This window comes from Podarcis vaucheri (assembly GCF_965113315.1).
Source record: "Podarcis vaucheri genome assembly, chromosome: 1".
NCBI classification, from domain to species: Eukaryota; Metazoa; Chordata; class Lepidosauria; order Squamata; family Lacertidae; genus Podarcis; species Podarcis vaucheri.
The window spans coordinates 130,200,221-130,217,685 of NC_138759.1; the positions used below are offsets into that span (position 1 = coordinate 130,200,221).

The 17,465-nt window shown below is 46.6% G+C and overlaps 1 protein-coding gene across 3 annotated transcripts in view; it reads left to right on the forward strand.

The window, feature by feature from the left end:
* The window catches only part of NBEAL1 (neurobeachin like 1), a 137,320-nt gene that overhangs the window by 86,814 nt on the left and 33,041 nt on the right, over positions 1–17,465 (forward strand). For all 3 annotated transcript variants that reach the window (XR_014219356.1, XM_082221222.1, XM_082221223.1), the window contains 10 exons: positions 1,184–1,741; positions 2,732–2,907; positions 4,054–4,207; positions 4,873–5,001; positions 6,409–6,714; positions 7,743–7,892; positions 8,909–9,066; positions 11,318–11,442; positions 12,090–12,216; positions 13,879–14,027. Coding sequence is in view for 2 of the 3 variants with exons in the window: in XM_082221222.1 (XP_082077348.1) it covers positions 1,184–1,741; positions 2,732–2,907; positions 4,054–4,207; positions 4,873–5,001; positions 6,409–6,714; positions 7,743–7,892; positions 8,909–9,066; positions 11,318–11,442; positions 12,090–12,216; positions 13,879–14,027 (2,032 nt within the window). In the remaining variant the exon portion in view is untranslated. The remainder of the gene's footprint in view (positions 1–1,183; positions 1,742–2,731; positions 2,908–4,053; positions 4,208–4,872; positions 5,002–6,408; positions 6,715–7,742; positions 7,893–8,908; positions 9,067–11,317; positions 11,443–12,089; positions 12,217–13,878; positions 14,028–17,465) is intronic.

A 17,465-nucleotide genomic window follows, 5' to 3' on the forward strand; every position in this document is an offset into this window, starting at 1 on the left:
AGCTTTTGTTTTCTTTCATTGTTCAACATGCCGTAGATTGCAGATTTGTTTACACAGTACATTTCTCTCTATTTAAAGTTTGATCTGTTGTATTATAATCCCTGCTCTGGTTTTTAAAAATGCATATTGTTTTAGACTGAAATAATTATAAAGATGGCATGTCATATAACTAGAGATGGGAAGGTTTGGGGGGAAAACTGGAAAAATTGGGGAAAACCCCAAGTTATTTCTAAAGCCATTCCCCCCCTCCAGAAAAATGGAAAAAAAGTATGTAGAATATTCAAATTATATCAAACTGCACCCCCCCAAAAAAAAATGGCTTGGGGAAAATCCAGGAAAAAACTTGGGGTTTTCCCAATTTTTCTGGTTTTCCCCCAGGTTTTTTCCCCATCTCTAGGTCACACCTTTAAATTCTCAGACCTATTAATTACAGCTTAAGTTACCGTATTTTTCACTCCATAGGACGCACCTTGTTTTAGAGGGGGAGAACAAGAAACAAAATTCTCCCCCTCTCTGCGCAGCACCCCTTCAGCGAAGCGGCAGGATAAACTGAGCCCCTTCCATTTCTCCTCCCGCTTAGCTGAAGGGGCATTGCGCCTTAACTGAAGGGGCACCTACTCTTCAGCGAAAGGAACCCGAAGCCTCCGGAGTGCAGCGGGAGTTCCCACTGCGCTCTGGAGGCTTCAGGTGGCTATCTTTGAAGCCTGGAGAGTGAGAGGGGTCGGTGCACACCCCTCTCGCTCTCCAGGCTTCAGCAGAAGGCATCCCGAAGCCTCCGGAGGCTTTAGGCGCCAATCTGGAGAGCGAGAGGGGTTGGTGCGCACCGACCCCTCTCACTCTCCAGATAGCCTCGGGTTCCTTTCGCTTGTGGGGCTGGCGGTGGGGAAAGCCGAGCTTCCCTCACTGCTGTTCCCCGCAACTTGTGGGGCTGGCGGTGGGGAAGGCTGAGCTTCCCTCACCGCCAGCCCCGTGGTCACACATTCGCTCCATAAGACGCACAGACATTTCCCCTTAGATTTTAAGAGGAAAAAAGTGCGTCTTATGGAGCGAAAAATATGCTGGTTTAGCACCTTGGTGGCTCTTTTTGAGGCAACGTGATTTACAGGCACACAGAAAGCTCTGAAAGGTTTCTGTTGCAGATTGATTTTGAGTCTTCAGCTCGCCCGCTTATTGCTTTCTGCAGCTTTTGCAAATCCTCCATAGCCAGCCGGATTCAGCGCAGCAGATTTCTCAGCAGCGTGGCTGGCAGGAGACGTTGGCGAGGCTCTTCCTGAAAGAGAACGCCGAGGTCCGGAACGGTGCGAAGGAGAACAGGAACGACTCTGCCAAAGAGGGTGAAAAACACGCTCTGGGTAAGGAGTTTCAGAAACACTCTTCTTCAAAGGCCGACGGGGGAGACGCTACCAGTTTTGCATCTGTCAACGGTTCCTGCGATCGGTGGAGCCTAGAAGACAGCAAGCCTGGCGTGATGCTCGATGATCCCACTGGGGCAGAGATGTCCTTCATGGCTGAGGACCAAGATGAGCTGTGGCAGAAGAACCCTTCTCACCTGAGCTTGGACCTGTCGAGCGTTGACTCTTACGAACTGGGCGACGGTGGGAGTCAGATGGTGGACAGCCTGCCCAGCACCCCTTCGCCTGTCGAGAACACCAAAACATTCTCTGGGCATCTTGAGAAAGACCCAAACGCTGCGGCAGAGGTGGCATTCCCGGCAGATCTCTCATTATTTGAAATTCGCGAGGTAATGTGTTCGTCCTGCTTCCGGGCAAACTTTTGTGGTTGGTCCCATCGCCCACCCATCCAGTTTCGTTTTAAAAATTACTGTACTTTTCCGTGCATAGGACTAGGTTTTTTTCTTTAAAAATTATGCTAAAAAGTGGGGGCATAGCTGTCAACGTTTCCCCTTTTTTAAGGGGAATTCCCTTATTCCCAACAGGATTCCTCGCAAGAAAAGGGAAAAGTTGACAGCTATGAGTGGGGGTCGTCTTATACTTGGATAGTCCATAGGGTGGACTTTTGATTGGTTGCTGCCGCAGCTGTCAGCAGCTATTGGGCGTGTGATTGGCTGCTTCTGCCGGCTAGGGGACAGACGAGAGGCGGATTATGCGATGCAACAGCCATTTTTGGCAATCCCCCCTAAAAAAGGCTCAATAACCCTGGGTAATCCCCCCCAAATAAGCTCGACAACTCGTGTGTCATCTCCCCCCATTTTCTTCACTTTGAATCCCCTTATACATGGGGGCATCTTATACACGGAAAAGTACGGTAATCAAAATTCTTTCACAGTTAAACTTTTAATGAAAAGAGAGAGAAATAATGCGTGTTTATTCGGTTTTGCTCAAAAGATTTCAAGATTTGTGCTTTTCACATGGCTTTGCCACTGCATAGTAGGCAAATCCAGCACAAGTTGATTTTCTGCTCTCCCTGAATAGTTCACACTATTGCGGTTTTCACTGCTCGGTTAATTCCCTTTTCTTTTTATAGTGTATCTTTTAATATGATTGGATGCTACTTTGGGCACTTGTCAGCTAAAACAAGAGAGAGAGAGAGAGAGAGAGTGTGGGAGGGAGGGAGGGAGGGAGGGAGGGAGGGAGGGAGGGAGGGAGAGAGAGACACCATAATTTCTAAAATAAGTACATATGCCAGCAGACCCTGTTCCAAAGGATAAGACTTGTTAGGTACTCATAGTAATAATATTATAATTCCTTAAAATACACGATTGTTTCCATAGGCATGTGAAGAAGATCTCATACAATTACTCACCGATGCCCTGCTTTGTGTGATGTGGAGAGGCATAGAAAGATCTGACGATGCTGCTTGGGTTGAGAGGGGGCAGGTTTTTTCTGCCCTCACCAAACTGGGGATATCCAATGAGCTGCTACGGCCAACGGATGAAATAAAACTCAAGTGAGTTTATTTTAATAATTTATATATATATATATATATATATACACACACACACACATATATATACTGCCCCTTGCCCAAAGGCCACAGGTCAGTTTTGTTGTTGTTTAGTCGTTTAGTCGTGTCCTACTCTTGATGACCCCATGGACCAGAGCACGCCAGGCACTTCTGTCCTCCACTGCTTCCCGCAGTTTGGTCAAACTCATGCTGGTAGCTTCGAGAACACTGTCCAACCATCTCGTCCTCTGTCGTCTCCTTCTCCTTGTGCCCTCCATCTTTCCCACCATCAGGGTCTTTCCCAGGGAGTCTTCTCTTCTCATGAGGTTGCCAAAGTATTGGAGCCTCAGCTTCAGGATCTGTCCTTCCAGTGAGCACTCAGGGCTGATTTCCTTAAGAATGGAGAGGTTTGATCTTCTTGCAGTCCATGGGACTCTCAAGAGTCTCCTCCAGCACCATAATTCAAAAGCATCAATTCTTTGGTGATCAGCCTTCTTTATGGTCCAGCTCTCACTTCCATACATCACTACTGGGAAAACCATAGCTTTAACTATACGGACCTTTGCTGGCAAGGTGATGTCTCTGCTTTTTAAGATGCTGTCTACAGCATAGTGAATAACACAACGTATGCACAACATGTGTCCATACAAAGCTAAAAGATCAGCTGATTCTTCCATGCTAAGCAAAGAGTTGAGAGAGTCTTTGCAACCGGAGAAACAAGGTGAGATTCGTTTTCTTATTCCGGCGCCCGTACTGTAATTGGAACACAGTTTCGTGTGTCTGGAATTAACTTCACAGAACCTCTAACTCCTATTATTATTATTGTTGCTGTTGCTGTTTTTGGCATCTGCCTGTCTCAGGAGACAATGGAAGAGTCAGAGCATTGGAGAGTTAGCGTGCCTGCTGTGAAATGTTTTATTGCAGTCGGGGCAGATGAAGACGTTATTACTGATATATTATTTACCCGCCCTTTGCCCTGAAGCCCTAGGCTGGGTTACAATATTTGAAACAAAATTTTTAAAAGCAGTTTAAAACACCTCCCCCTAGCAAGAAATGCGGCGGCAGCGCTAGATACATAATCAGGTCCTTGTTCTCTGAAATTCATAACGTCCGCATCCTTTGAATAACACGTTTCCTCTTTTAACTTAGCTTGCTAGAGAAGATGTTGGAATGGGCAGTCACGGACAACAGAGACGCTAAATCTCTCCCAGTGTACGCAGAAAACGCCTTCCGGCTCCTGCTTGTCGTGCAAGATTTCCTGCAAGCGGAAGGGCTTGTTAATTCAAGTCTGTGGACGGAAAAGGTAGGAATGAATCTGTAAAAACAAGATACAGGTTGTCAGGTGGCTGCTTATGCCCTTGTGTCCTGCCTGCAGACTTCAATAATAATAATAATAATAATAATAATAATAATAATAATAATAATAATAATAAATTTTTATTTATACCCCGCCCTCCCCAGCCAAGACCGGGTTCAGGGCGGCTAACAAGCAATAATAAAAACAAGTTGATTAAAATACAATTTAAAAGATTAAGATAAAACATTAAAACATTAGGATGCAGTCTCTTCACAGGAGGAGAAAGGAAAAAGAAAGAGAGGGAGGGAATCAAATTGACTCCAAGCCAAAGGCCAGGTGGAACAACTCTGTCTTACAGGCCCTGCGGAAAGAAATCAGATCCTGCAGGGCCCTGGTCTCATGAGACAGAGCGTTCCACCAGGCCGGAGCCAGTGTTGAGAAGGCCCTGGCTCCGGTTGAGGCTAATCTAACTTCCTTAGGGCCCGGGACATCTAGGGTGTTGCTATTTATGGACCTTGAGGCTCTCCATGGGGCATACCGGGAGAGGTGGTCCCATAGGTACAATATATGTATTTCTGTTCCTCTGCTTAAATGCTTTTTTAAAAAACAACAAAAAACACCATAACGTGTCTTCTCCTTCCCCTGTGATTTCGGAATGGTGTTTCTCATAGCTCTTAGAAGAGTTGGTGACTCTCATGGATACCTTGTCCGTCTGGTACTCTTCCGGCCCAGAGTATGTGAAGTTCTACCAAGTGCAAGTCCAGATGCTGCTTGGATTCATTGGACAGGATAATTTGCAGGTTTGTTGTAGTGTGTATTCTACAGCGTGCAGCTGCTGCAATGCGGAATAGTGCTAGCAACATCCAGGGTCTGTATCATAGCTGTCAACCGTCCCTTATTTGGCGGGAAAGTCCCTTATCCCAGCGCCGTGTCCCGCTGCTGTCCCTTATTGATGATGTCCCTTAAATTTCCCGGGTTTCAAAGGAAGCAGCTCCTCTCCCTCCCTCCCTGCCGGCCAGGGAGGAGGGAGGCTCCAACTGTGTTGCTTGGCTGTGTTGCTCACCCAATAAGGAGTCTTAAGAACGACTGGGGGGTGGAGCTTGCATGCCTGGTGCTGATCAAATTGGCTGCGTTGCCTGGGAACTCCCCTTTGCTCAGCGCTTCCCAGCGGAGAGGTGACGGTGATTTTCCTTGCTGCATCCCCTTTGCTGGGTTGCTTTGCTGTGCTGTGGGAACCACCGCTTGAGGCTTCGTTTGGCTGCTGGCTGGGTTTCTGCCTTTGGCTCGGAGGGGCTCAGAAGATGAACATAGCTGTGCTAGGAAAATCCCTTATTTTGGCTGCTAATCCCTTATTTTCGAGGCTGCTGGTCCCTTATTTGCAAATCTGTAAGTTGACAGCTATGGTCTGTATAGCGTGTTGAGAATTAGATTTAATTTGCCATTCTTCTCTGGTTGGGACTTTATTAAACCGTTGGATTGTGCCGAAATGGCAAAACTGTCCGGAAGGCTCCGAAACCAAAGAAGACCAAAACTTGAACAAAGAATGCGAAAAATGTATAATTTATCTTGGAGACCACTGCAAACAGATGAAAACGTTAGCAGGATTTCAAAAACACTTATAATGTAGCAAGTATTAGGGAGATAATGGTTCCAGTTACAGATAGGTAGCCGTGTTGGTCTGCCATAGTCAAAAAAAAAAAAAAGAAGAAGAAGAAGAAGAAGTGTGCATGCACACGAAAGCTCATACCAAGAACTAACTTAGTTGGTCTTTAAGGTGCTACTGGAAGGAGATAATGGTGTTATATAAAATTGGGACTATTGAAAAATATGCAGTAGAAAAGGTTAACAATTGGACCCATGGAGGAGAAGGTGGGAGGTCCAGAGATTCAGATGAATCTTTAAATGTGGATGTGTATAGTTGTATTGTTATAATTTTATACTGGTAAAATCAAAATTATTTATAAAAAAGAGTATTAGATTTAAAGTGGGTAGGAGTATACAAGTGAGTTTATTGTGATGAGAATAGGCCATTGTGAGCCTCGAACTCCCCTTTCTTTTTCATTTCTTCTTCTGCAACAAGAAGTTTCTCTTTGTCGTTTTGGCTCAAACGACAGTTTGCTGTTCTCTGCAAAGGAACGAAATAGCTTTGGGGAAATTGGGGGACACGTTGGCTGATGTGGTTGCCCCCTCTCTGCCTCCCCCCTCAGGTTTGCGCAATGGCTGCAGCCAAGCTAAACACCCTCCTTCAGACCAAAGTGCTGGACAACCAACTGGAGTCCTGCTACCTCCTGGGAAGGCTGGAAGGCATTCTGAGCCGATCGATCAAGGAAAAGACAGAGACCTACTCCTTCCTTATCCCTCTCGTCCGAACGCTGGTTTCCAAAATATATGAGCTTCTCTTCATGGGCTTGCACTTGCCCTCCCTGCCTTCGACGAACGGGAGCCCTTCCTTTTTCGAGGACTTCCAGGACTATTGCAACACGGAGGAATGGCAGACTTATATTGCTAAATTTGTAAGTCACAAGGCCCTCCTTCGGCCGTCGTTTTTTCTTTCTCCTTGTGGCGATCACACAGGGCCCCCGGACGTTTCACGGTCTGTTGACCCTGTGCCACCACTGCGGTCGCTTTCTTCGCTGCCACCACCCCGTGGACACACGGAGTCCAGCCAGTTGTTAACATTAACAAATAATCAAGTTTATTTTTAAATGCAGGAACAAGCTTATGGTTTCAGTTAACTTTTCTTGTCAATTTCTTAATCTTAGTTCCTAACAACTTCAAATTGATTATCCCCAACTATCTGCCTGACTCTGAAGTGAAGGCCCAAGACAGGTGTTGATCATTATGTGAGCTGCGCACAGGTGGTCTGAAGCGAGCTACCACCATTCCTGTGGAGCCTCCTTTTATTGAGACAAATATGCAAGCCAGGCAAATACATTTTGGGCTGTGACCTTTACACATCTTCCGTCCCAAGATTGTGGGGTGGTACAAAGCTATTTTGGCACCTGTTCCACAGCGTCATTTTCCCCTTGCACAGTGTATGACGTAGGAGACAAAAGGTCTCTAAGGGAAAAGGTTACAGACAGGACACTGCTGACTTCTGAGACCTTCTGAGACATAGGTGGAACGATGTACCAGAAAGCTGTGGCTTGTCTGGGGGGGGGGTGTTTCCCTGCACCCCAAGGTCACGCGTGCAGGCAGACGTGGCTGCCTGCTGGTGGGGAGTGTGCTCCTTCCGGACCCCACCCCCCACTCTCCGCTATATCCCTACATGACTCCACCTAACAATTCCTCTCACTCTCTCACAATACAACTCTACCAACCCACACCTAAACCTCCCTCTTCCTTCTTCACCTCCCAAACCTCAACTGACTTTCAAAACCTCCCACTCTAACTTTTACCCCTCCCTTGCATTCCCACTGGCCAATCACATCACACTCATTTAACCCTTTCCTTATGACCCACCTAGGAGTCAAACGCCACACTCCTGCACAGGAGAGAGGAGGCGTGTTCACCATAACCCTCTTAACCTTTTGTGCACCAGATCATTCCACACATGAAACAGTACGAACTCAGCACTTTCAGCGACGGCCACGAGCGCATGGCAGTATTTTGGAAGGATTGTTACGAGGAGCTAATGGTCAACATCCACAAACGAGAGCGGGAGCGAGGAGAAAGCAAGCTCAAATTCCAGGTGACCTTTCATTACTTCCCAAGCAGACACCGCAAGAGCTCTTCCTATGGCATCATTGCCTAGCCAGGAAGATCCCAATTTGGTCCAAGGTTGAGGGTGGCAAAAAACCTCTCATGGGTAGTCAACCCGGTGCCCTCTAGATGTTGCTGGACTTACAAGCCAGTTGACCGCACCTCCCTTCCTCTCTGGCTGTTCTGACTGGGACGGGGGGGGGGATATACCATATTTTTCGCTTTATAAGACTCACCAGACCATAAGACGCACCTAGTTTTTGGAGCAGGAAAACAAGAAAAAATATATTCTGAATCCCAGAAGCCAGAACAGCAAAAAGCGAAAGCAGCAATCCCTCTTGCTGTTCTGGCTTCTGGGATAGGTGTGCAGCCTGCATTCACTCCATAAGACGCACACACATTTCCCCTTACTTTTTAGGAGGGAAAAAGTGAGTCTTATAGAGCAAAAAATACGGTAGTTCAAAACATCTGGAGGGCACAAGGTTCGGAGAAGGCTGCCCTAATCTTTGGCACCAAGGCTTGCTGAAGACTCCTTTTGTTTTCAAGGCTGGTGGCAGATCTGTGAAATCAACTGGATCTCTTTTCTAGCCTTGGGAGTCTTTATTTGAAGAACGACCCAGCGCAGTGATCTACTTCTGCTTTGCCTTTTGTTGTTTTGGAGATTATTAAAACAGCCCCTTGTATAGATGTTTCCATGTCCTTTGACAACCCCTCTAGCATTTACAGTCGCACCTTAGATCCCGAACGCCCTGGAACTCGGACGTTTTGGTTCCTGAACTCCGCAAACACAGAAGTGATTGTTCCAGTTTGCGAACGTTCTTTTGGAACCCGAACGTGTGATGGAGCTTCCACAGCTTCCGATTCGCTGCTGGATCTTCCTGCAGCCAATCAGAAGCCGCGCCTTGCTTTCCGAACATTTTGGAAGTCGAACGGACTTCCGGAACGGGTTCTGTTCGACTGCCAAGGTACGACCGCATTTAAATGTTTCAACTTTCTCGCCTCCAGGAGTTTTTCGTGGAGCCATTCAACCGACGGGCAAGGCAGGAAAATCTGCGTTACAACAGCATGTTGAAGCAGCTGAACAATCAGCACACAGCAACTCTACGACAGTGGAGAGCTGCCAAACTGTACCTCACGAGTGAGCAGGGACCCTGGGCTGAAAGGTAGGTGGAGAGTTCCATTTTCTCTTGCTCCTTCAGGTAGCATTTTGAATCTCTTTGGAACGACTCTTCCCTACCAAGCTGGTTAGCTAAATATTCTTTTGATCCTATGTGTCTTGTACATTAAGGTTCGGACTACCCATGTGTGGCGATCACACAGGGTCCCCGGACGTTTCACCGTCTATTGATCCCTGTGCCACCACTTTATTTATTGCTGCCACCACCCAGACCCTACCTGGTACAATACGGAGTCCAGTCAGGGTTAAATTGGAACATAAACTTTTGTTTATTTATTGCAGTTTAACAAGTGTGTGGTTTCATAAATGGTATCGGTCAATTACAATCATGGGCTGCCTATCCAGACCTATAACTTCTGTTACCTACTCTCACTCACTAAACCACCTCTCAGATATTTACCGTATTTTTCACTCTATAAGACACACCAGACCATAAGACGCACCTAGTATTTGGAGGAAGAAAACAAGAAAGAAAAAAATTCTGAATCCCAGAAGCCAGAACAGCAAGAGGGATCGCTGCGCAGTGAAAGCAGCAATCCCTCTTGCTGTTCTGGCTTCTGGGATAGCTGCGCAGCCTGCATTCGCTCCATAAGACGCACACACATTTCCCCTTACTTTTTAGGAGGGAAAAAGTGAGTCTTATAGAGCAAAAAATACGGTACTTGTCTTCCTAGCCCCTAACTATTCCTGACTCAGCTTATTTCACTACACTAACTCAACCTACCCACAAACTCTATCCCAATTCACTCCCACTCCAACCAACCTCCCAACGAACTCCTCCCTTTGCCTCTCCCAGAGCTGGTTTTATAGTCCCTCTGACTCCACCCCCCTGGGTCCTGATTGGGTAACCTGTTTGTTTAACTATTTCACCTCCAGCACTCTCATATGTTAACGTCACACCATGTAAAGTTTTGGCGTGTGGCTCATTTCCCAGCAAATAATTTCTGATGCACACGTTCCTGCGCACACATTCACACACACCCCTCCGAGCTTCAGGATTTCCCTCCCTACTTAATCCTTTTCACAGTTCAGTTATGCAAAGACCCATGACCATTCTGGTACTTTTAACATATTGTGGAAGTTAGGGCTTTGGTGGATCAATACAAGATCTTGCCGGGAAAATGGGGACAGGGGATGGCATATAAGGAGAAGTAGAGTCTCTTCCCCTTCCTCCACTGAAAATGCCTCTTCTAACATATGGCCATGCTTGTCAACGTTTGGGTCTAAGGTTTTTTTTTTAATGTGTTTTGTCTAATCGAGGACAGACTACCGTATTTTTCGCTCTATAGGACGCACTTTTTCCCCTCCAAAAATTAAGGGGAAATGTGTGTGCGTCCTATGGAGCGAATGCAGGCTCCTTGGCTTCAGCGATAGCAACGCGAAGCCTCCGAAGCGCAGAGGGAGCGCTCCATCCACGCTCCGGAGGCTTCGCATTGCTTTCACTGAAGCCTGGAGAGCGAGAGGGGTCAGTGAGCACTGAAGCCTTTGGAGCGCAGCAGGAACTCGCGCTGCGCTCCGAAGGCTTCGGGTTCCTTTTGCTGAAGCCGGGAGAGCAAGACTCTCCTGGCTTCAGCAGAGAGGGAAAGCTGCGCAGCGCCCCTTCAGCCAAGCGGGAGGAGAAATGGAAGGGGCTCCGTTTCTCCTGCCGCTTCGCTGAAGGGGCGCTGCGCAGAGAGGGGGAGAAATTTTTTTTCTTGTTCTTCCCCTCTAAAAGAAGGTGTGTGCTATGGTCGGGTGCGTCCTATAGAGTGAAAAATATGGTAACCTGTGACCTTCCAAAGGCAGTTCATCTCCAACTCCCATCGCCCCCAGCCTGCTTGGTCAAGTAGAATATGTTGTAGTTTAACAACATCTTGGGGTCCACAAATTAGCCACCCTAGAGAATCCTACCTTCCCTGGAAGAATACAAGCCAAAAATGATGCTTATCAAAGACTTCTCTGCCCCAAATGCTAGGGAGTTCTTCAACGCAGCTGGGAACTGGAGTAGATTACCTTTGGGGGGAATCCCACCCTGTGAAACCCATGGAGAAACAGGTCTTCTACAACTGTCGACAAACCATTGCTCAGGGTCTTAAGGGGCTGCAGCTTGTTGGTGAATTTTGAAATCCACATGCAGCAATGTTCGTCTGTGATTTAAAGCTTTTTCTTTCTTGTTTATTTTTGTTGGAAACTCTTGTAGCAGTTAAGTTCTGTGTCTGATGCATGTCAAATTATTTGGGGTATATTCCTTTCGCCAGGAAGCTAAATCGTATTCACTGGAAACTTTCAAATGTGGAAAATTACTCACGGATGAGGCTAAAGTTGGTACAAAATTACAATTTCAACTCTCATCAGGAGGCCAGTGCCCTAAGGGATAATCTAGGTGAGATCTAATACCTTTTTTTGAATAAATTTTATTTTTGCATTTTCTCTTTTACATAAATAAATGAATCAAATACATAAATATATAATCCCTTCTGACTCCCCCCCCCCCCGCCCCCTGGATCTTAATGTAATGATTCCCCCCTCTGCATCTCTTTCATAATTCTATTCTTATAAATCCTTTGTCAGTCCATAGTTCAAATTTTTACTACAAGTTTTCTGTCAATCCTACCAATGTATGCAGTTGTTTACAATAGCATTTCAAATAAATTAGAAACCTTCCCCATTCTTTATTAAAGACTTCCTCTTCCTGATTTCTGATTCTCCCTGTAAGTTTTGCCATCTCAGCATAGTTCATCAATTTTGTTTAGTGTGTTTTATAAACTCAATTTTTTAAAATCTTAAAATAGTCTGATTCGTCTCTGATCTCCCCACCCCCCTTCGACTTCAGGAAACTATGTAGTCTAAAATATGTCTGTGCAAATCAGTTTGTCGTCCCCCCCCCCGCATCCCTTGCAATGATTATAACAGTATAATATGAACAGAAGCCATGTGATTTAATAGGACTTTCGTGTGGTTAACTTCCTTCAGCGATATAAGTCTCGCAGAATGCAGCTGACTTTGTAAAATCTCGCTTTATCTCAAAAGGAGTCCAGCAGGCACCGCCATCGAGCGAGGCTTTGCTTCTGGAGGCTGTGAAGCAAGTGAAAGTCAGCGATATGGAGGATGATATACTTGAACTGCCAGATGAAGATCCAGCATCTAATACAAGCATGTATGTCGCAAAGCCTGGTGATCGCAGGGCTGGAATCTAAAGAGCTGCTTTGTTCTTGCCCAAGGGCGCAGTAGGATTTCCAATATAAATTTGAGTTGAGTAGCTGATGGCCATGCCATTGTCACAGATACGGTGGTGCCCCGCAAGACGAATGCCTCGCAAGATGGAAAACTCGCTAGACGAAAGAGTTTTCCGTTTTGGAGGTGCTTCGCAAAACGAATTTCCTCCCCCCCCCCCTTTTCTAAGCCGCTAAGCCGCTTATCAGCTGGTCCGATCAGCAGATAAGCCGCTAAAAGCCGCTAATAGCGCTAATCCGCTAATCCATCAATGGGCTTGCTTCGCAAGACGAAAAAACCGCTAGTTGAAGAGAATCACAGAACGGATTCTTTTCGTCTTGCGAGGCACCACTGTACTCCCCCGCTCCAGGTCCCCTCTGTTTTCAGAAGTTATTTTACACGTGGGCACAAGGAAACTGCGCTCGTTTCTCTCTGGTCGGGGACAGAGGGTGGCGCTTGGGGGGGAATTGTCATCGCACCACTCCTTGGTGTGTGGAGTGCCTCAGGGTGCGATACTCTCCCCGATGCTTTTTAACATCTTTATGCGTCCCCTCGCCCAGCTTGTCCGGAGTTTTGGGCTGGGCTGCCATCAGTATGCTGATGACACCCAACTCTATTTGTTGATGGACGGCCATCCTGACTCGGCCCCAGACACACTGACCAGATTTCTGGAAGCTGTGGCTGGATGGTTACGTGGGAGCCGGTTGAAGTTAAATCCTTCAAAGACAGAGGTCCTCTGGCTGGGAAGGGACGATATGGGATTGAGGGGGCAACTCCCATCTCTTGCGGGGGTGCAATTAGTGCTAGCACCGTCCATTAAGAGTTTGAGTGTAATCTTCGACACCTCCCTTTCCATGGAGGCGCATAGATTGCAGCTATAACAAAGGCGGCATTTTTTCATCTCCGCCAAGCTAAGCAGTTGGCTCCTTACCTCTCTTGCCCTGACCTAGCCACTGTGATCCATGCGACGGTCACCTCCAGACTGGATTATTGTAACTTGCTCTATGTGGGGCTGCCCTTGAGACTGAGCTGTTCCACCAGGCCTTTGGTCAGGGCACAGCCTGACTCCCTCCTTTGGCAATCTTCACAGAACTTTAGCCTAACGGTTTCCATCAATTTGATTTGAATTAATTTTATAATGAAATGATTTTAGAATGTTGTACTATTTTATTGTTGTTAGCCGCCCTGAGCCCGGCTTTGGCTGGGAAGGGCGGGATATAAATAAAAATTATTATTATTATTATTATTATTATTATTATTATTATTATTTCAAGAAGCACAAACCCAGAGGTTGAGCGGAACTAATTTTGCAGGTCTTTTGGATGCCAGACCAAATGTCTCTCCAGAAAAGAATGGTTGGGTCTCTTTTGCCCAGTTGCATTGTAAATGAAAAGGTCCACTCTGTGTTGTTGTTGTTGTAATTAAAAATGTGACTTTAAGCTGATCAGTCCAGCGTTTTAAATATTATTTTATGCATGATAAAACTGCCGTTCAAAATATTGTTAGGGGAGAGCGCAAAGAGAGCTATGGGTGGGGGGAATAAAGAGTTGCATCTTCTAGTGCTCCCCGTTGATTCTAGCTTGTCATTTTGGTGTTCCTGCTGCAGGGATGAAAAGGAGGAGCAGAGCCAGAAAGAAAAACTTGTCCTCTCTGAAGACTGCGAACTTATTACAATCATTAATGTCATCCCCGGCAGGCTGGAGGTCACTACACAGCACATTTACTTCTACGATGGCAGCATTGAAAAAGAGGAAGGTGAGGCCTGCAATGTAACAACAGCGAGCATTGTGTGGACAGTTTTGCTGTATGCATTTTAACTTTGGAATTGCCGTATTTTTTGCTCTATAAGACTCACTTTTTCCCTCCTAAAAAGTAAGGGGAAATGTGTGTGCGTCTTATGGAGCAAGTGCAGACTGCGCAGCTATCCCAGAAGCCAGAACAGCAAGAGGGATTGCTGCTTTCACTGCGCAGCGCTCCCTCTTGCTGTTCTGGCTTCTGAGATTCAGAGTATTTTTTTTCTTGTTTTCCTCCTCCAAAAACTAGGTGTGTCTTGTTGTCTGGTGCGTCTTATAGAACGAAAAGTACGGTGATTCTGTTTGCGGGGGGGGGGGATAAAAGCTTGTTGTCAGGGAACTGCCATCGGCTCAGGGGCGAGGGGGGGGAAAGACGGATGGATTACAGAGAGCCCCCAAAGATCGTGGGAAGCAGCACTTCCTCAGTGGAGGAAGGAAGCCACGCCTCTAGTGGGGAGGAGGTGCAGGGTTCGGAGGATGCAAGGCAGTGCCAGGACACCTTGCCTGAGCAAAGCTGGGAGGAGAGAGGTCCCCCTTTACCCAAGCCTTCCTTGCGCAGTAGGCTTTCACGCAGAGAGGGGAGGCGTAGGCTGGGGGTCAAGAGGCTACTCTGCTGGGGAAAGTTTAAGGACCGCCCACTCTCAGATTCTGCTAGTGAGTGAGCAAGACATGGAACAGAGGCGTTCTGCATTGTAAAGGTTTTAAGGTAAAGGTAAAGGGACCCCTGACCATTAGGTCCAGTCGTGGCCGTCTCTGGGGTTGCGGCGCTCATCTTGCTTTACTGGCCGAGGGAGCCGGTGTACAGCTTCCAGGTCATGTGGCCAGCATGACTAAGCCGCTTCTGGCAAACCAGAGCAGCGCACGGAAATGCCGTTTACCTTCCCACCAGAGCGGTACCTATTTATCTACTTGCACTTTGACGTGCTTTCAAACTGCTAGGTTGGCAGGAGCAGGGACCGAGCAACGGGAGCCCACCCCGTCGCGGGGATTCGAACCGCCAGCCTTCTGATCTCCAACCCTAGGCTCTGTAGTTTAACCCACAGCGCCACGCGCGTCCCTTGTAAAGGTTTTAGCACCAATAATAAAGTTTTTGAAAAATCCAGTGAGGCATCTTGCCTGATCGCTCTCGAGCAACCACCCCGATAGCCATAACACTTGTCAGCTTAGGATTTGGTACAGATGAGATCAGGCTGCAGATTTGCATTGCATAGGGCGTCAATACGGATGATTGCGAAGCCTTACGTTAGGTTATGAAGCGATGAGAGCTGCTCCTGTAAAAAGCATGGGAATTGTGCAGTTTCTTGAACTGTGTCAATACGAAATATTCCCCACATGGCATTTCCTCATGTGTGTTTGATGTCCCCAAGAAGGTTTAGTTTCTTACGCTGCTCGAAGACAGGAGCACTGTAGCTCCGAATGAAGTAACTGGCTCTCTTTTCCCTTGAAGCCTCGGTGCGTTCCTGCATTTTGCCACTTTTCAGTTTCCTCCCAGGAAGCGCTGCTCATAAGGAAATGTTATGTTGTTACAGGGCCTGGGACTTGGAGGTGTGCCATTAAACTTGTACATGTCACATGTGCAAATCTACAGATACCCAAGACAATGCTCCTATGTAGGCAAGAGGGGTATGCGCGTGTGCAAGCTTAACGTGGTTGAAGCGTTTTACCGAACCCTGCTGCTGTGGCTTCACATAATAATAATAATAATAATAATAATAATAATAATAATAATAATACAACAGAGGTACCTTGGTTTGTGAGCAGCCTAGTTTACAACCATTTTGGATTAAGACCGATTCAAACCCGGAAGTGTGCACCCCAGTTTGCCAATTTCTTTTTGGATTACAACCTGTTTTTGTTTCTTTGGATTACAAACAATTTTTTTTTGGTTTACAAACAATTTTTTTTGGATTACGACCCCTTTTTTTTGGATGCCCCATTGGTGAAAGCACGCCTTGGGTTACAACCTGTTTCGGTTTACAAACAGACCTCCGGAACGGATTATGGCCGTAAACCAAGGTACCACTGTAATTTATTATTTATACCCCGCCCATCTGGCTGGGTTTCCCCCGCCACTCTGGGCTGCTTCCAACAAAAAAATTAAAATACATTAAGACATCAGTCATTAAAAACTTCCCTAAACAGGGCTGCCTTCAGATGTCTTCTAAACGTCAGGTACCGTATTTTTCGCTCTATAACACGCAGATTTTTTCTCCTAAAAAGGAAGGGGAAATGTCTGTGCGTGTTATGCAGCGAATGTGTGGTCCCTGGAGCCGAAAAATCAGGCAAAAATCAAACCGCGCTTCAGGGAGAAGGGACGCCTGAAGAGAGGAAGTGGCGGCTTTCCTGCATTCTGCCTCAGGGTCTTACTGCCCACCCTCTCTGTTTCGTTACTGTGTTTGCTCAAACGGAACAAAGAGCAGGGAAAGCCCCTCCCCTCCAGGCAAGAAGAGGGGAAAAGCAGAGCGTCCTTCCTTCTATCCTCTCCCTGCTCCAGAGGGAACAATGTTTGTGAAGGGAAGAGAGATTACAGGTTCGGCTTAAAATTCTGATTTGACTTCCTGCTTTTTGTTTTTGGAGACACACAGCATTCAAATATGCTTTCTTCCATTTAAAAGGATGAAATCCTTAAACAGTGTTTTGCCTGTAAATTCATGCGATCTGGAAGATTACAGTGTCTGTACCTCTTAAGGGATGGCAAAGCTTAGGTTTCGCTGCTAAATAGTTCTTAATGCAGTTAAAATGCTTTCTTCTGTCAAGGCAGTTAAAAAAAATACATATATATCAGGCAGCCGGAAAACATGCAGATGGGAGGGAGAGGGAGAGGGAGAGAGAGAGAGAGCACGCTGGCTGGTTTGTGTGGGTGGGTGGGGGAAAACTTTTGCCTTCCTTTCCTCACGTTATAGCCCTCTCCTGCATTCTTAGCCTTCTGTGTTTTTCCTTCCCTCCCCACTTAAAATGTGGTTACAAAGCATGGATCCTCAGGATCTTTGCATTGGGTCACCCCAAATTCACCATCAGAGCACACAGCATGTCCATGGCTACAGCCTGCCCCCCAAAATCACACACCCACTGTTGCCTGGGGCTGCAATGGTGCAAAAACGTGGTTACAAAGCATGGATCCACATGGATCCTCAGGATCTTTGCATTGGGTCAGCCAAAATTCACCATCAGAGCACATAGCATGTCCATGGCTACAGCCTGCCCCCCAAAAATCACGCACCCACTGTTGCCTGGGGCTGCAATGGTGCAAAAACGTGGTTACAAAGCATGGATCCACAGGGATTCTCAGGATTTTTGCATTGGGTCATCCCAAATTCACCATCAGATCACATGTCTGTGGCCACAGCATGAAGCACAAAAATGATACGTCCACTGTTTCATTCAGAATATTTTTTCCCTT